The sequence below is a fragment of the Manihot esculenta genome, chromosome 5 (genome assembly GCF_001659605.2).
Source record: "Manihot esculenta cultivar AM560-2 chromosome 5, M.esculenta_v8, whole genome shotgun sequence".
Lineage (NCBI taxonomy): Eukaryota > Viridiplantae > Streptophyta > Magnoliopsida > Malpighiales > Euphorbiaceae > Manihot > Manihot esculenta.
In genome coordinates, this window is record NC_035165.2 from 23,958,331 (window position 1) to 23,974,192 (window position 15,862).

General features: G+C 36.3%; 1 protein-coding gene across 1 annotated transcript; it reads left to right on the forward strand.

The window, feature by feature from the left end:
- The first annotated feature begins 1,167 nt into the window (after window positions 1–1,167).
- On the forward strand, window positions 1,168–1,929 carry LOC122723737. Its single transcript, XM_043957070.1, has one exon. It carries the CDS (start codon window positions 1,371–1,373, stop codon window positions 1,680–1,682), a length of 312 nt encoding a protein of 103 aa, XP_043813005.1. The 5' UTR covers window positions 1,168–1,370; the 3' UTR covers window positions 1,683–1,929.
- Window positions 1,930–15,862: the final 13,933 nt, after the last annotated feature.

Sequence of the window (15,862 nt, forward strand, 5' to 3'; positions counted from 1 at the left end):
CCTTGCTTGGGTTCATTATTGATTTCTTTGGACACATTTTCAATTGAAGCATTACTAAAATAAGTTCTACATTATAACATATCAAAATTTCAAGTCTTCTATCTTCTTTAGATCTCCATTTGATTTGATGTTAAAAAAAAAGTTATATTTTAAATATTGTTTTAGATATTTTAAATAATAATTTGGAAAAAAAATTAATTGTTTCAAAGTTATAATAATTAAAAGAAAAAAATATGTAGATATATTTATTGTTGTTTGGGGGTGATCTCTAACTACAATATTTGTGGGGGTATTGTCTATGCCTGAAGGCTGAACTTGGCCATCCAGAAGGTTGGCACCAAAGTAATCTTGGAGACCAGCCTCATTCTGAAACAAGACAGACAATGATCCCTTTACAATCAGACTATGCAACTCTAACCGAGAAATAGTTAAAAGTATAATATCATTTTGTGTTAATAATTAAAATCACTGGACTATATATAAAAATATAAAATCATGTTAGAATATGAAATTTAAATTATACTGAATGAAATTATTGAAAAATAAAATATAACAAAATGGAAGAATTTGGCTAATTTATCCACCTTATACTAAATACTAAGTAAAAAAATAGAAAAAAAATAAGCATTTTCCTCTTTATTTATTAAAAAAAAAAACTCCATTCGTTTTTGAATTGAGAAAAAACCTTCTATATAGTATTTCATTTAAATAGAAAATTTTACTTGATATAAAAATTTTAAAAAGTAAATAAAAGTATGAAATATATTTTAATTAACATTATTTTTTTTATCAAATGAAATAAACAAAATAATCGGGATCAGTTTCTCTCCGTAGTTTTTCTATTTTACGTATAACTATTAATTACTATGCGTATATAATGAAAATCGCTCCAACACAAAAATTAGTCTATAATCTTCATGTTCTCTCTATATTCTCTTTGTAATTTTATGCAATTAAATGCACCTAGATCAGTGATTCCGCATGGGTTAACTTCCCTTATTTATTTTACTTATCAAAATCTTATTAAAAGTAAATTGAAGAAAACATATAGTTTAACTATTATTTTAATCTTTGTGCAAATACTGATTTCTCTGCATAAGGAGAATGGAAGGATTATATGACATATTTAGCATTATTATCGAAAATAATATTCTAAACAGCCCTTGGCACAAGATGAGAAAATTATAGTTGCAACTAGATTCCGACGCATCGACGTCGTTTTCCATTCTCCTCTCTCCAGTCCGAGGAGTGATTTTCATACTGGCGAGATATATTGCATCCACAGGCCGAACCATAGCTTTCACCTCAGTTCACTTTGGTATTTGGTCTACATCTCTGTTTCGCTGCTTTCGCGGACGTAATTTGGCGACATGTCATCCTCAGCTCCACCGGGCTTTGGAAAGCCCTTAGGGCTTTTAGCAAACGCAGCAAAGCGCAAAGACAGTTTCATCCAGTTCGCCGCCATGACTGGGATACTACTTTTGAGCATCAGATCCTTAAGCCAAAAGTACCGTATCCACGACCTTCAGGAGGACACTTCAGCTCTTAAGCAAGAGCAGCAAAACCTAACCAATCGATTGAACCACATCGAGCGCGGCCTACGCCACGAAGCCTCTCTTGACCCTACTGGCCTCTTTGCTTCTCGCCTTCGCATTCTGTTCGGCGAGGAAGATTCCATGTGAGTTTTTTTTTGCTGAATGTCCTTGAGGCGAATTAGGTGCTTTCTTAATGATTTTGAATAATTTACATTTACAAAATGTTTTAGAAGTGCTTGAAATGCTAGAGAAAGGAACCAAACGTTAGTTGAATTTATTGTTTCAGTAAGTCTTATTGTTGCTATGTCGCTTAAGAATTTCTCGTTCTGGTATATGTGAATTTTATGCGGCAGGATTTAGGAATTTGGCTATGTGCTGTCCTGTCTGTTCGTGAGGTGTTTCTGTTCTTCTGATTTTAGGTTTGAGATATCCGTGATCCTCTTGAAATGCTTGGCAGATAATGATATGAATATAATGCTGACAGAAATAATGACCTAGTTTTTGTCTAAGTGCATCATTTCCTACTCTGGAAAATCTTGCAATTATAATGTCCGATGAGGTTCCAGCTTCCGGCTTCCGGCTTGAGGATTAAGGAAACACGTGTAATGGTTTGATATCGGCTTTAGTTGTTGCTGATATAAAAAAGGACAGTACTAGATTAAATTATGATATATTGTAGCGTGTGATTTCGTATTGATCAGTGAGTTATTCGGCATCATTGCAAATAGTAGAAACATAGGATCCTGAGCAGGAGAGATTGCTAATATCAGTGGTTTGTTCTTGTAGCTTTCTCTCTTTCTCCTCAATCATGATTTTGCTTTGTGCAGAATGTGAGTTCTCTTTAGTGCCTAAAATTGTCAGAAAAAAAGAGGTCTTGCTGAGAGTATGTGAGTGGAGTAACTATTGGTGTGGGTTCTCTCTAGTGCCTAAAATTGTCAGAAAAAATGAGGCCTTGCTGAGAGTATGTGAGTGGAGGAACTATTGGTGTTTCTGTTGAGAATCGAACAATCGCACAATCCAAGAAATAAGCACGAAAAGAAATCAATACAAATTTAACGTGGTTCACCAATTTGGCTACGTCTACCGGCAGTTAGGATTTTCTTACTTTTCTGTGAAATTTCAAACAGAATACACCAGGAGAACAATTCTTCCATTTGGAGATTAATCCAGTCAACTCAGCAATTTTCATTCTCCATGTCAATGTATCCAACAAAAAACACTTAGCCGTAAACATCTTTCATACTATTGTAAAAGACTAACTGAGGCCTTGCACCGCCCCAGCTTCTCAGCATCAACACCTTTATTCAATATTTCTGCTGGATTTTTAGTACTTTTAATTTTCTTCAAACACATCTCACCTTCTTCCACCAGACTACGAGTTTTGTTCTAAAGTGATACACTGGGTTTTTCACTAACTGTATGACACTCTGACTACCAGTGAAAAGAATTTTATTAAGCTGCGTTTTGTCTATCTCTTCCAAGTAATCAGTCAACCATATCTCCTTACCAGTTTTAGTAATCAGTGACATAGAGACACTTCCGAAGTTTAGGCATCCAACTCACTGCAGTAGCATTTATAGTGTAGACATACCCGGATATGCTTTTGCTTGTATCCACATTTCCACTAAGATCAACATCAACAAAATCCTCAAATACTACATTGCCATTCTTGTAACAAAGTGATGTACTAGCTATTCCTTTTAAGTATCTCAGAAGTAACTTCACAGCTTCCCAATACTCTTTCCCTGGATTTAACATATATCTACTCGTAGCTCGCACTGAATGTGCTATATCAAGTCTAGTGCAGACCATAGCATACATCAAACTCGCAACTGCAGAAGCATAAGGTATTTTTGCTATGTGACAAATTTAAAATTCCAACAGACCTGTTTCGGGAAATTCTCATCCCTAGATTATTGCACCCAAATCTTTCATCTCAAACTCTAATGACAGTCTTCCTTTCAAATTATTAATCTTCTCCATACTTGACCCTACAATCAACATATCATCCACGTACAAGAGTAAAATAACAAAGAAGTTAATAGATTTCTTAATATAACAACATTGATATTTTTCACTTCTACAGAAATCGTTTCTGCATATGAAAAAGTCAAACTTCTTATACCACTGCCTTGAAGCCTGCTTCAATTCATATAAACTCTTCTTGAGCTTGCACACCATGTGTTCTTTAACAGGAACCTCATATCCCTGTGGTTGTTGCATGTATATCTCTTCCTCTAGATACCCATGTAAAAATACTGTTTTTGCATCCATCTGCTCAAGATACAAGTTCTCTGCTGCAACAATACTCAGCAAAATTCTGATTGTGGTTAGCTTTACAACATAAGAAAATATTTCAGTCTAATCAATACCTTTCCTTTGTTCTTTAACCACCAATCGAGCCTTGAACTTAACTTTACCATCAATTTCATTCTTGATCCTATAAATCCACTTGTTCAATAAAATTTTCTTTCTTATAGGCAACTCAGTTAATTTCCAAGTGTCATTTTTCTCAAGTGACCATATCTCATCATCCATGGCTTACTCCTACTTGGTTGAATCCTTCACCTGCAAAACTTATCGAAGAATTTTGTTTTCCTTCCATCAGTCAACAACAAATAATGTAAGGAAGATGAATACCTTTTTGGTGACTTGTAGCCTCGGTAGATTTTCTCAACACTGGTGCATGTGTGACTGGTTGCTGTTTTGGTTTTGCAACATTGTTTTCTGAATTTTCCTGTGATCTTACTGCAACATTACTGGGTGAAATTTCCTGCAACTCAAACTCAGCTCCTACTTCTTTTGCATCTTCAGATTGCACTCTAAACTTATTCTTATACAGGACATTCTCATCAAATGTCACATCACAGTGTCTCAAGATTTTTCTGTTCTTATCATTCCTAAATCTGTACCCAAACTGATTCGAAGCATACCCAGTGAAGTAGCACTTCAAAGCCTTTGCATCAAGCTTGTCTCTCTTCTTTGGATTAATGTGAACATAGGTAGCACACCCAAAAGTCTGCAATTGAGTAAATCTGACCTCTTTACCCGACCAAACTTCTTCTAGAATCTTGAAATCCAAAGGAATTGAAGGTCCTCTATTTATCAAATATAATGTTGTGTTCACTGCATTTGTCCACAACATTTTTGGCAGCCCAGCATGTAGCCTCATGCTTTTTGCTCGCTCATTCAACGTTCTGTTCATCTTTTCAGCAATCCCATTCTGCCTTGCCTTGCCAGAAATTGTCTTGGTGCACCTGATTTCTTCATCAGCACAAAATTTCTTGAATTCTGTAGAATTATACTTTTCTCCATTATCAGACCTTAGACATTTGATCTTCAACCTAGTCTAATTTTCAACTTCAGCCTTCCATCTCTTAAAAGTTGCAAACACATTTGATTTGTATTTCAGGAAGTAAACTAATACCCTCTGTTGAATCCCACATCGGTTGTGGAAAGGGGTAATGTGCCCCTTATATGGGCCATAGGCACTCCTCCCCCTTGAGATAGTTTTTGGGGTGAGTTAGGCCTGATCCAAATTTAACATGGTATTAGAGTCTTCCCATCCGATGTTGGGCCTCCCATAAATATATCACACACTAGTAAAATTTTGAGCGTGAGGGGAGTGTGTTGAATCCCACATTGGTTGTGGAAAGGGGTAATATGCCCCTTATATGGGCCATAGGCACTCCTCCCACTTGAATTAGCTTTTGGGGTGAGTTAGGTGTGGCCCAAATTTAACACCCTCTTACTGAAGTCATCAACGAAGATAATATAATATCTCGAACCACCAAGAGAGGAAACTGGGGATGGCCTCCACACGTTTGTATGTACTAGTTCTAACCGTTCTTCTTGTGGTTCTTTGGTCGCCTTTGTAAAACTGACCCGTTTCTACTTTCCCAGAACACAACTCTCACATAGACCTATATCAACAGATTTCAACCCCCTTCGAAGCTAGCATCTTCATCCTCTTCTCACTCATGTGTCCAAGCCTGTTGTGCCACAAACTTGAGCTCGATGTATTGTCAACTGCAACAACCATGTCTGATTATCTTGCAGTAGTGTATAAAGTTTCAGATTTTGTACCCCGTGCTATCACCATAGCTCCTTTGATAATTTTTCAGGAACTCTCTCTGAATACTTTTCTGTAACCCGTACTGTCCAGCTGGCCAATAGAGATCATATTCTTTTTCAAGTCAGGAATATACGTGACGTTTTGCAGCTTCCACTTACCCTCACTTGAGATCTGGATACACATATCTCCCTTTCTAGCAATCTTTAAAGCTTTATTATAAGCAAGATACACCTTCCCATAATTATGAAATAATTGTTTGCTCGAAGAAGAATGGAATGATGCACTCGAATCAAGTATCCATGAGTCAATTGGACTATCCACACAAAGAACTAAAGCATCACCAATGTCATCTGTAGAATATACAGAAGGATCTTCTTCATAAGACTTGTTCTTTTGACCTTTCTTCTTCTTAGGTTCAAGACAGTCCTTCTTAAAGTCTCTTTTCACCATAGCTCCAACAAACAACCTCGTTTCTACCCTAAGATTTCCCTCGCCCCTTTGACTTTGATTGACCATGTTTACTATGGCCTCCCTTCGACTTACTCTTGTCTCTATCCTCAACACTTAGTGCATTACCAGATGAATCCCCGATTTTTCTTTTGCGAATGCTCTCGCTCATGATAACATCTCGGACTTCATTAAATTTTAACTTCTCAGATCCACGTGAACTGTTAATTGCGGAAACAACAGTATCCCACGACTCAGGTAGAGAGGACAACAAAATTAGGGCTCTAATTTCATCATCAAAATTAAGCTTGACAGAGCTTAATTAACTGATGATCATATTAAATTCATTAATATGATCCGTGAGAAATCCACTTTTAGATCTCTCCAAATTAAACAAATGACGCAACAAATATACATTGTTAACAGCCGACGGTTTCTCATACATGTTCGCTAAAGCCGCCAGCAATCCTGCAGTCGTTGTCTCTTTAACGATATTGAAGACAACGTTTCTCGCTAGCGTCAAACGGATCAACCTAGTGCCTTCCAATCCTTTAGATCCCAAATATCTTATTTCATAGTTTCTGGCTTTTCCCCTGACTGACAAGGGTTAATGGAGGTTATTCTGATACAGATAATCTTCAATCTGTATCTTCCAGAAACCAAAATCGGTTCCATCGGATTTCTCAATTTGAACCTTCAGGCTTTCCATAATCTTTTCAAATTGTTGTGATACGAACCAAAAGGTCTGATACTAGTTGTTAGGAATTGAATAATCACACAATTCAAAAAATAAACACGAAAAAAAAAAATCAACATACGGATTTAACGTGGTTCATCAATTTAGCTACGTCTACGACAGCTAGGGTTTTTTTTATTTCTCTGTGAGTTTTCGAACAGAATACACTAGAAAAATATTACATATTTATATACACAAAGAAAATATAAAAAGACAAAATAGTCCTCAAATATTTTTAGACTTCATATCTTAACACTCCCATCATCAAATATTGAGCAGATTCTAAAGTGACAGTGTTGGAGCTCTTCTTTTAGTCTTGGTTATTTTAAATGACTAACATAATGATATCAGATTGAGAAGTTTGGATATTGGCATGGCACTTTGACTCATGCCTTTATATTGAAAATGTGCCTAAGGTCCAGGTAATTGCTAAGGTAAACAAAGTAGGCATTTCCTTTCTGGTTAGCCTTTGCATTTAGATGGGTCAATGCCAGTTCCTGTGGTCCTTAAGTTGTATACATGCAGCACACATTTTGTCTAAGAAAATGGGAGATTAAGAGTATGCAAGAGCTTTTCAATGAGATGAATGGTTGTCTCATCAATTTCTATGCATTTGTGCAAGTTAATTTGTTTCCACCGGCATGGGATTCGTTGTTCTGTTTTATCAGTTTGGTTAAGGGAGTTAATTGCACGGAAGATATTGGCTATATGTCATTTTTTGATTTCAGTGATACTTTGATTAGGGTGATTGGGAGATTAAGAGTATGCAAGGGCTTTTCAATGAGATGAATGGTTGTTTTCATCAATTTCTGTGCATTTATTCGAGTTAATTTGTTTCCACCGGCATGGGATTTGTTGTTCTGTTTTATCAGTTTGGTTAAGGGAGTTGTTTTATATCATTGCACCGAAGATATCGGCTATAGGTCATTATTTGATTTCAGTGCTACTTTGACTAGGGTGATTGTGCTCATTAAAGTATGAGAAGTTCACTATATATGTATTAACAACTTGGTTAAGATTCTGTAGATTAACTTTTTTAAAAATAGTGAATGAGAACCTAATGGCAGCCACCTCCCCTCACACCCATAAAGGAAAAGAAGAGAGAGATAGAGAAGAAGAAAGAGAAACAAAATCTTTAACATATTGAAAAATAATTTTTTTTAAAAAAAATTAGTAATTACAGTTAAGGTGGGAAAGTAATAAAATTCTTATGCCTGTTTCTGTGTCAAAGAGTCTGCTTAAATGTACTAGGTTTTCTATCATGTAATTGGTGGATATAGTTATTTGAGAATGGCAAAGATAATTCTAATTGGTAATGAAATATTAATCTCGCCACGCATTGCTTCTAAGCTGAAAGAGGGTTGTAGATGAGTGGATGAAATGGATAATAACAATTTCACTTCATTTTGTTGCTGTAATGGACAACGAAAATTGGAAATTCAATTTGATTTGGATTGTGTATGTTTCTGTGTTTGGATTCTGGTCTCCATATAGTGTGTTTCATGAATAGTATTGTCATTGTCATCGGTTGGTTGATCGTAATTGGGACAAGTTGCACATCGTCCATTGTTTGATTGTACATGTAACTGGAAACAGTTCGTGGGATAGATATATCACCCACTTCACTGGATGTGGATGGCGTAAAGAACTTGTGTGTAAGAAGCATGTTAGCTGACTCGTAAATCGTAATATCATCACTTTTCCCGTGCCCATAGGTTCAGCAAATTTACTTGCCCGCTAATTGTGGTTAATCATACTATCAATTCGTTGAGCTTCCTAATGGACCATGACATCCACCATCATCATCATCATTTGGCTTCTAGGCTGCATTCTGAAGTTGGACTCTAAAACGCGTATAGAAAGTAATATTTTATTAGTGGGTACCATTTGAGTTGCTGGGTGATCGGTGATCTGACTCATGGATTTGGTCATTTGAAATGGGGGACCAACTTAATCATATAACGTGAATTGCAATCATGGCATGAGCTATAAAGATGTCATTGTTCTTTGGGATAAGATATATACTATATTATAATTAAGACTTTAGCTGGAAACTTCTTAAATTTTAGGTTTATTTACAGTTCCATTTGTGTCAGTTTAGCCATTATCAAGTAGTTAAAATAGACAATGATAGATTAAAGTGTTAATAATTGTAAAAACTACAAAATCAAAATGTATGAACCTATTACCATATTTATAAGGAATTTTTATAAAGTAATGAAAGATTTTACAAGGTTTAAAAATCATTGTTTTATGATTGAAAAGAACTGTAATTTTTTAAAGTGAGGCTTTTTAATTTTTAAGACTAATTGTTTTAAAACATTCATCAGGGGGTTAATAAGTCATTTCCTTTAAAATTTCTAAAAACTTATTTCTTCTAAATAATAAAATGTTGTAAATTACAAAAATTATATAAATTTTCATTTATAAAAGATATATATATATTTTTTTAAAATGCTATATTATTATTTTTTTTTTCAAACAGGGTATTAGTTAATTAAGATGTAACAAAAGGATCCGAAAAAACAAAACAAAAAAAAGCATTTGCTTGAAACATTCATCACATTTGTGATGCTTTTGGATGTCCAGGCAGGCAAAAAGATCGCGTTTTTCCTGTCTGGATGTTGGTTTTTTTAATCTGTTGTTCATGTTATGTTTGTGTCTTCTTCTCCAATTTTTTTTTCTTAAAAAACAAAAATCCCCTTCTTTGCGGTTTACGCTATGGATGTGACCGAGTCAAACCTCCAAAGCATTTGGTGGTTGGTAGCACCCAGAGAATTCTAATCTGTGAAGTGCCCAAGTTAAGATCACATGAAAGGTCGAGCCACATACGTCGTTTGGCTTACGGTTAAAGACAATGATAAGCTCTGGTCTAAAAAGTAAGGATGAATGGCATATATGGGTTGGTTCCAGTTCATCCTAGCCGATTTTACCAAAGAAGATGAGCCTCCTGTGGGGTACCATTGCATCACATTTCCTTTCTTAATCCTCCTCTCATCTTCCAAAAATAAATAAAAAATAAAAATCATTTGGGATAGAAGTACTCGATATTCTTGAAGTTACTAAAGTGGTAAAAGGTTTTTTTTTTTTTTTTTACCTTTGGCACTAGTAGACTCTGAAATATAAAGTCAAAATAAAAAAGTATAAGAAAGAAATGAGGGGAAAAGTAGGCTTCTTGAAGAAGCGTGCACCTATTATTAGGAGTGAGCATTGATTTGCTTTAGGTTAATAAGATTTCTAATCATTCATCTATTTGAAAACTTTTTTTAATAATTTAGAATGATGTGTACAGTTATAATAATTTCAATTCAATTTTGTTTAATATAGTTTAAAAAAGAATGAGAAATAAGTCAAGCCTAATAAATTGAACTTTTTAAAATTTTAAAATTGAATCAAATTATCAAATAAAACAAACGATACAATTTGAAATTTCAATTCAAATTACCTACTCATGTTTTTCTCGTCAAAAGTGATGAAGTAATCAAAATTCCTGAATTCGAGTATGGTGAAAATTAGGGACCATTGAAAATGCCCATCTTTCTGAGTGTGTAAAAAAACTCCATATATGCCTAAGAAGAAAAGAAACAGTAACAATTAAATGTGCATTTGAATATATGTCGCTATCTTTATCTTAAACATTAAAAATAATTTAATGGGGTTACTCATGCTTACTTGCCAGACAAGACATGGCCTAGTTTCTTAGGTCCATACACCCAATCCGAATCTAATTATAGCACCAGAAAATGATTGCTTAAAAAAGAGCCAGAATTCTAACTTCCATCAGCTTAAAGGATGAGTATGTACATTAATTTTTTTTATATTATTTAATTAATTCAAATTTGCGTAAATTAGATCTGTTACTCACTTTCATCTAATATTTAAATGTGAGATTTTTAATTAAAGAAAAAGAAATATGTATAATTCAATTGTACCTCTTGAGATTGAATATTAACTTTTGAATGAAGTAAAAATTTTTAATAGACAAAAAGTTAATATTATTTTTTCTTTTATTAAACTGTAAAGCATGACCAAACATTTCCTTACGTAGCACCACCTGGAATCAACCTAGTTAAAGTTTGAAACTAAAATCCCTTGGCATTGTGGAAGTGTCATTTGTTGAGACAGATTGCTTGCTGCCTGCGTGGATCGATGTCTCGAAGGTTCCTCTTTAAAGCATAATCCTATACATTAAACGGTGAACTCAAAGCAACAAACTAAGTATAGGAATGGATTATTCCAACATACCACGCAATCACACATGTAGAAATTCAACTTAGAACTCAATTAAAATATATAAATAGTAAAATAATATACTTTTTTTTCTCATGATTTTTATTTGTATATTTTTTATTATTTTAAAATTATTATTTATTTTTTTATATTATAATAATATATAAATGGATTAATATAATTCTACTTAATTTCATTTTATTTTTAAAATTTTTTTAAAAATATCTATTAATATTTAATAAAATTTAATATTTTAAACTGTGTACAATAAAAAAATTAATTTTTTTAGAAGTAAAATGGATAAAAATTAAAAAAAATATATAAAATATAACTATAATTTAATAAAAATCAATATATTGACAATTAAATATTTTTGTCTATTATTCGTTAATTAAAATTTATTTTATTTTATATCTTTTTTAATAAAAAAGAATAAATAACCAGTTAGTAGTTTATTTCTCATGTATTAAAGACTGAACTTTTAATGATATTTATAAAAAAAAAATTCCATTATGACAGTCGTTTACATTCTTTTATAAAATTATTTTAGAAACTACATAAACAAAAGTATTCAATGAATCTCATAGATTTTTTATGGGAATTAACAACATTATATTGGATTTTGATTAATTTTGTAAACAAATTGATAATTTTAAAAAATAATTACCAAATCTTAATGAGAGCCTTAAGCAATTGTTTAAGAAATGCTTTTTAATATTAAAATTTATTTTTTATAAATTTAAATAATTATCATGATATTTTTTTAAGAAAATAATGCCTCCAGTGCACTTGGCACTTTATTAGTATCACTACTTGATCTCGAATATCAGGTTATCACTGAGCCCATATTGGAAAGTGAGTCCGTAACTTTATCAAAACTCAATATACAGGTCTGTCCTCCGGCACGCAGCCCAAATCTCGCTCAGATAAACCGGACAGGGCAAGAATCAAACCTAAGTTAAGGAGGTCCAGCCCAATCGACTTGACAGATTCGTAGGGCAACAAATTTCTAGACATCCGAAATCGTATCAACATGGTGTCAGAGAAAATTAAATGACCGCTTGACGATGGGAAAGTACACAGTACGTTCGTACGTACGGCTCTGCGTAACAATAACAGAATGTACAGATACAGGAAAGTGGTTATACGTCACTAGAGAATAAAAGGGAAAAAAATAAAAGAAGGAAGGCATGAGCCAACCAGAAAAAGTTTACAAAAAAATATACCTTGAGCCTACCCTCTATTAGATCTTAGCACATCAATTGGCGCCATCTATAGGAACGAAGGAGATCTTTTTGTCACCAAAGTTCTTATCCTCATTATACCCACTGAGATCCACACGGTCAATCACGGCGAAAACCATATTGGAAACACCTCAATCGACTTGGGCTCTGCTCAGGAAGGACCACAGTTCTCATTCTCTAGCCCTACCACCCCACTGAACCAACCACCCATGTTGCTCAACCCTTCACTAAGCTCGGCAGGGACCATACCTCAAACCACCCTATCTAATCAGCAACTGCAAAACATGACCCTCCAGCTCCAAAATACTGCTCACTGGCTAGGCCAGATGTTGCAGCAGAAGGGACTCAGCACCCAATTGATCATACCATCGGTAACAGAAAGGCTAAACATTAATGAGTCTCAACCCATATTAAATCACTAAGCCCCTTAGCAAAGCAGCAGGAGAACGGGTGATGAAGATGGAGAAGCCAACAGAAGGAATGAGCCCCTAGCTAGAGTAAGAGGCCAAGTAGTAGGGAGCTTATTAAGAATGACGGGGCTGAAAGCTACTTTTCAGAGCCAGTAGAAAGGTCAGAGAGTGAAGGGTTAAAGAAAAACTACCACCTGGAGAAAAGGTCAAGGTGAGAAGAGGCAGATGTAGATAAAAAACTAGAGAGGCTGAAAGAGCAACTGCTAGCATAACTGGGAGCACGAGACAACAGCAGCCCCCTGCTACCAACTTCATCCCATTTGTCAGATGGGTACAATAGGAAACCATCCCCAAAAAATTCATGATGCCGACCATGGTCGCATATGATGGCACGGAGAACCCCTGGAAACACATTTTGAACTATAGGACGTTCATGGAGCTGCAAACCCACTCAGATGCCCTGATGTGCAAGGTTTTTCCTACCACCCTTATTGGACCGGCCCGAGCATGGTTCAACAGCTTGGAAGCAGGAAGTGTTAAAGGATTCATAGACTTGGCTGGCGTGTTCATCAGCAGGTTTATAGCTGGAGTCCCTACTGAAAGGAAAACAAGCTATTTAGAGACGATCCGATAAAAGAGAAATGAGTCCCTAAGGGAGTATGTGGCCAGGTTTAACTCGGAGGCTTTGCAAATACCAAAGCTCGATGAGGCAAGAGCCATAGAGGCCATGCAGAAGGGCACCACCTCCCCAGAGTTCTTCGGATCGCTGTGCAGGAAGCCACCTACCACCTTGGAAGAGCTGATGAAAAGAGCGGAAAAGTATATAAGGTAGAATGACTCCTTAACCACTAGTAGATTTGCCAAGGAAGCAGGAGACATGGGGAAGGCTGGGGAGGATAAGCGACTAGACAGACAGGAAAGGAGGTAAGATCAGGTGCTTGAAGCATTGAATAGACACCGGTGGGAGATGAAAGAGTAGAGACCCTATCAACCTCAGATTTCTGAGGTGATCACTCTCCTGAATGTGTCTAGAGCCGAAGTGCTTATGGCAGTCCAAGACAATGACTTCATACAGTGGCCCAAGCCGATGAAGGCAGAAGCTAATAAGAGGGACCTGGATAATTACTGCTAGTACCATCGGACTCATGGCCACGATACAAATGATTGTTACCAGTTAATAAATGAGATAGAGAGGCTCATTAAGAGGTGACATCTCAGAAATTTTGTGAAAAAGCCAAAGGGCCAGAGACCACAATAGAATATAGCAAGGGAAAGGCCCAGGAGACAGATAGGGGGATTAATGAATGACAGCTTCAGCAGGATAATCAACATGATCGTAGGAGGGACTGGAGGCTGTATGAGCCATAGGGGGAAGAAAAGAAGCAGGAATGGGGAGGGAAGCAGCATTGAAGTAATACAGATTGTGGAGCATTCCCCAGTGACCATCTCTTTCTCTCTAGAGGATTCCCAGGGGGTGCAGATGCCTTATAATGATGCCTTGGTCATAGAGATTGTCATCCATAACTTCTGGGTTCGAAAGGTTCTAATGGACGATGACAGTAAGATGAACCTATTGCCCTACCAGGTCTTCCAACAGATGAACATACCCGAAGAATAGCTGGTGAGGGACCAAGCTCTAGTAAAGGGGATAGAGGGAACCCTAGTGGTAGTAGAGGGAACCCTAGTGGTAGTAGAGGGGAAAGTAAAAATGGCCCTCACCCTAAGGGAACCACCTCTATCCCAAACTCACTACACAGTGTTCCTCGTGGTGAAGCTACCATTGAGCTATAACGCCATATTGGGTTGGCCGGAGTTGTATGACTTTAAAACAGTAACCAGCATTCGGTACTTGACCATAAAGTTCCCGATGGAGATGGGAGTGGGGGTAGTCCGAGGAAGACAGAAGGAGGCCAGAGCCGTATACCTGGCCACGGTGGAGGAACCAAGCGCCCAACCAGAAGAGATAAACCCTAAGGTTATGGAGGTCCGGGATGAAAGAGAGAGTCCGAGATTGAACCTATGGATAAGCTAGAGATCTTCCCATTATCCGAGGAAGAAAGTGACAAGGTCTTCAGCATCAACTTAAGCCTCAAAAAGAACCAAAAGGAGATTGCGATGGCTCTAATCAGGGGGCAAGCCTCAAGCTTCGCTTGGAAGCCCTCAGATATGCTAGGGATTGATCCTGAGGTGATGACCCATAAATTGAACATCCTTCTGGGGGCCAATCCGGTGAAACAGAAGAAGAGAGTATTTGGGAAGGAGAAATAGCAAGCCACAAGAGAAGAGGTGCAAAATTTAGAGTAGGCCAGGTTTATGAGGGAAGTGATGTGCCTACAGTGGTTAGCTAACTCTGTGTTAGTGAAAAATCCAACAGAAAATATAGAATGTGTATAGACTTTACTGATTTAAATCAGGCATGCCCAAAAGCTTGTTATCCCCTCCCAGATATTAATAAAATAGCCGATTCTACGACCGATTTTGATTACTTATCATCCCTAGATGCTATGTCCGAGTACCACTAGATACCTATGGACAGGTCAAACAAAGAAAAGACCTCCTTCATAACTGAAGATGGGACATATTGCTACAAGGCTATGCCTTTTGGGTTTAAAAATACCGGCAACATATCAACGATTGATGAATAAGATCTTTAAGGATCAGATAGGGAAAAACGTAGAGGTTTACGTCGACGACATGGTAGTTAAAAGTTAAATCTTCTAGCAACACCTAATTGACCTAGAAGAGGTCTTTAGGGTATTGCAACAATATAGAATGAGGTTAAACCCAACAAAGTGCGCATTCTTCATCACAGGAGGAAAATTTCTAGGCTACATGGTTGATGGGAAGGGCATAGAGCCAAACCCGAAGAAGGTAGAGGCCATACTGGCTATGCTTGAGCTAACTTGTGTAAGGGATGTATAGAGGCTCACAGGAAGAGTGGTAGTACTCAACAGATTCATGTCCAAATTAGCATAGAGATGCCTACCTTTCTTCAAGAAGCTGAGGAAGGTCCTGAATTTTGAATGGACAGAGGATTGTTGTAATACCCGGCTAGATTCCGGCATTGGAATCCCTACCTTCCGGCGGAATCTCCATTGGAATCTAGAATTTCTAAAGATGCTAGAGTCTTCTAGAGGGGTAAAATGTGTTTCTAAAATGTTTTCACACATGATTTTATGGTTTTA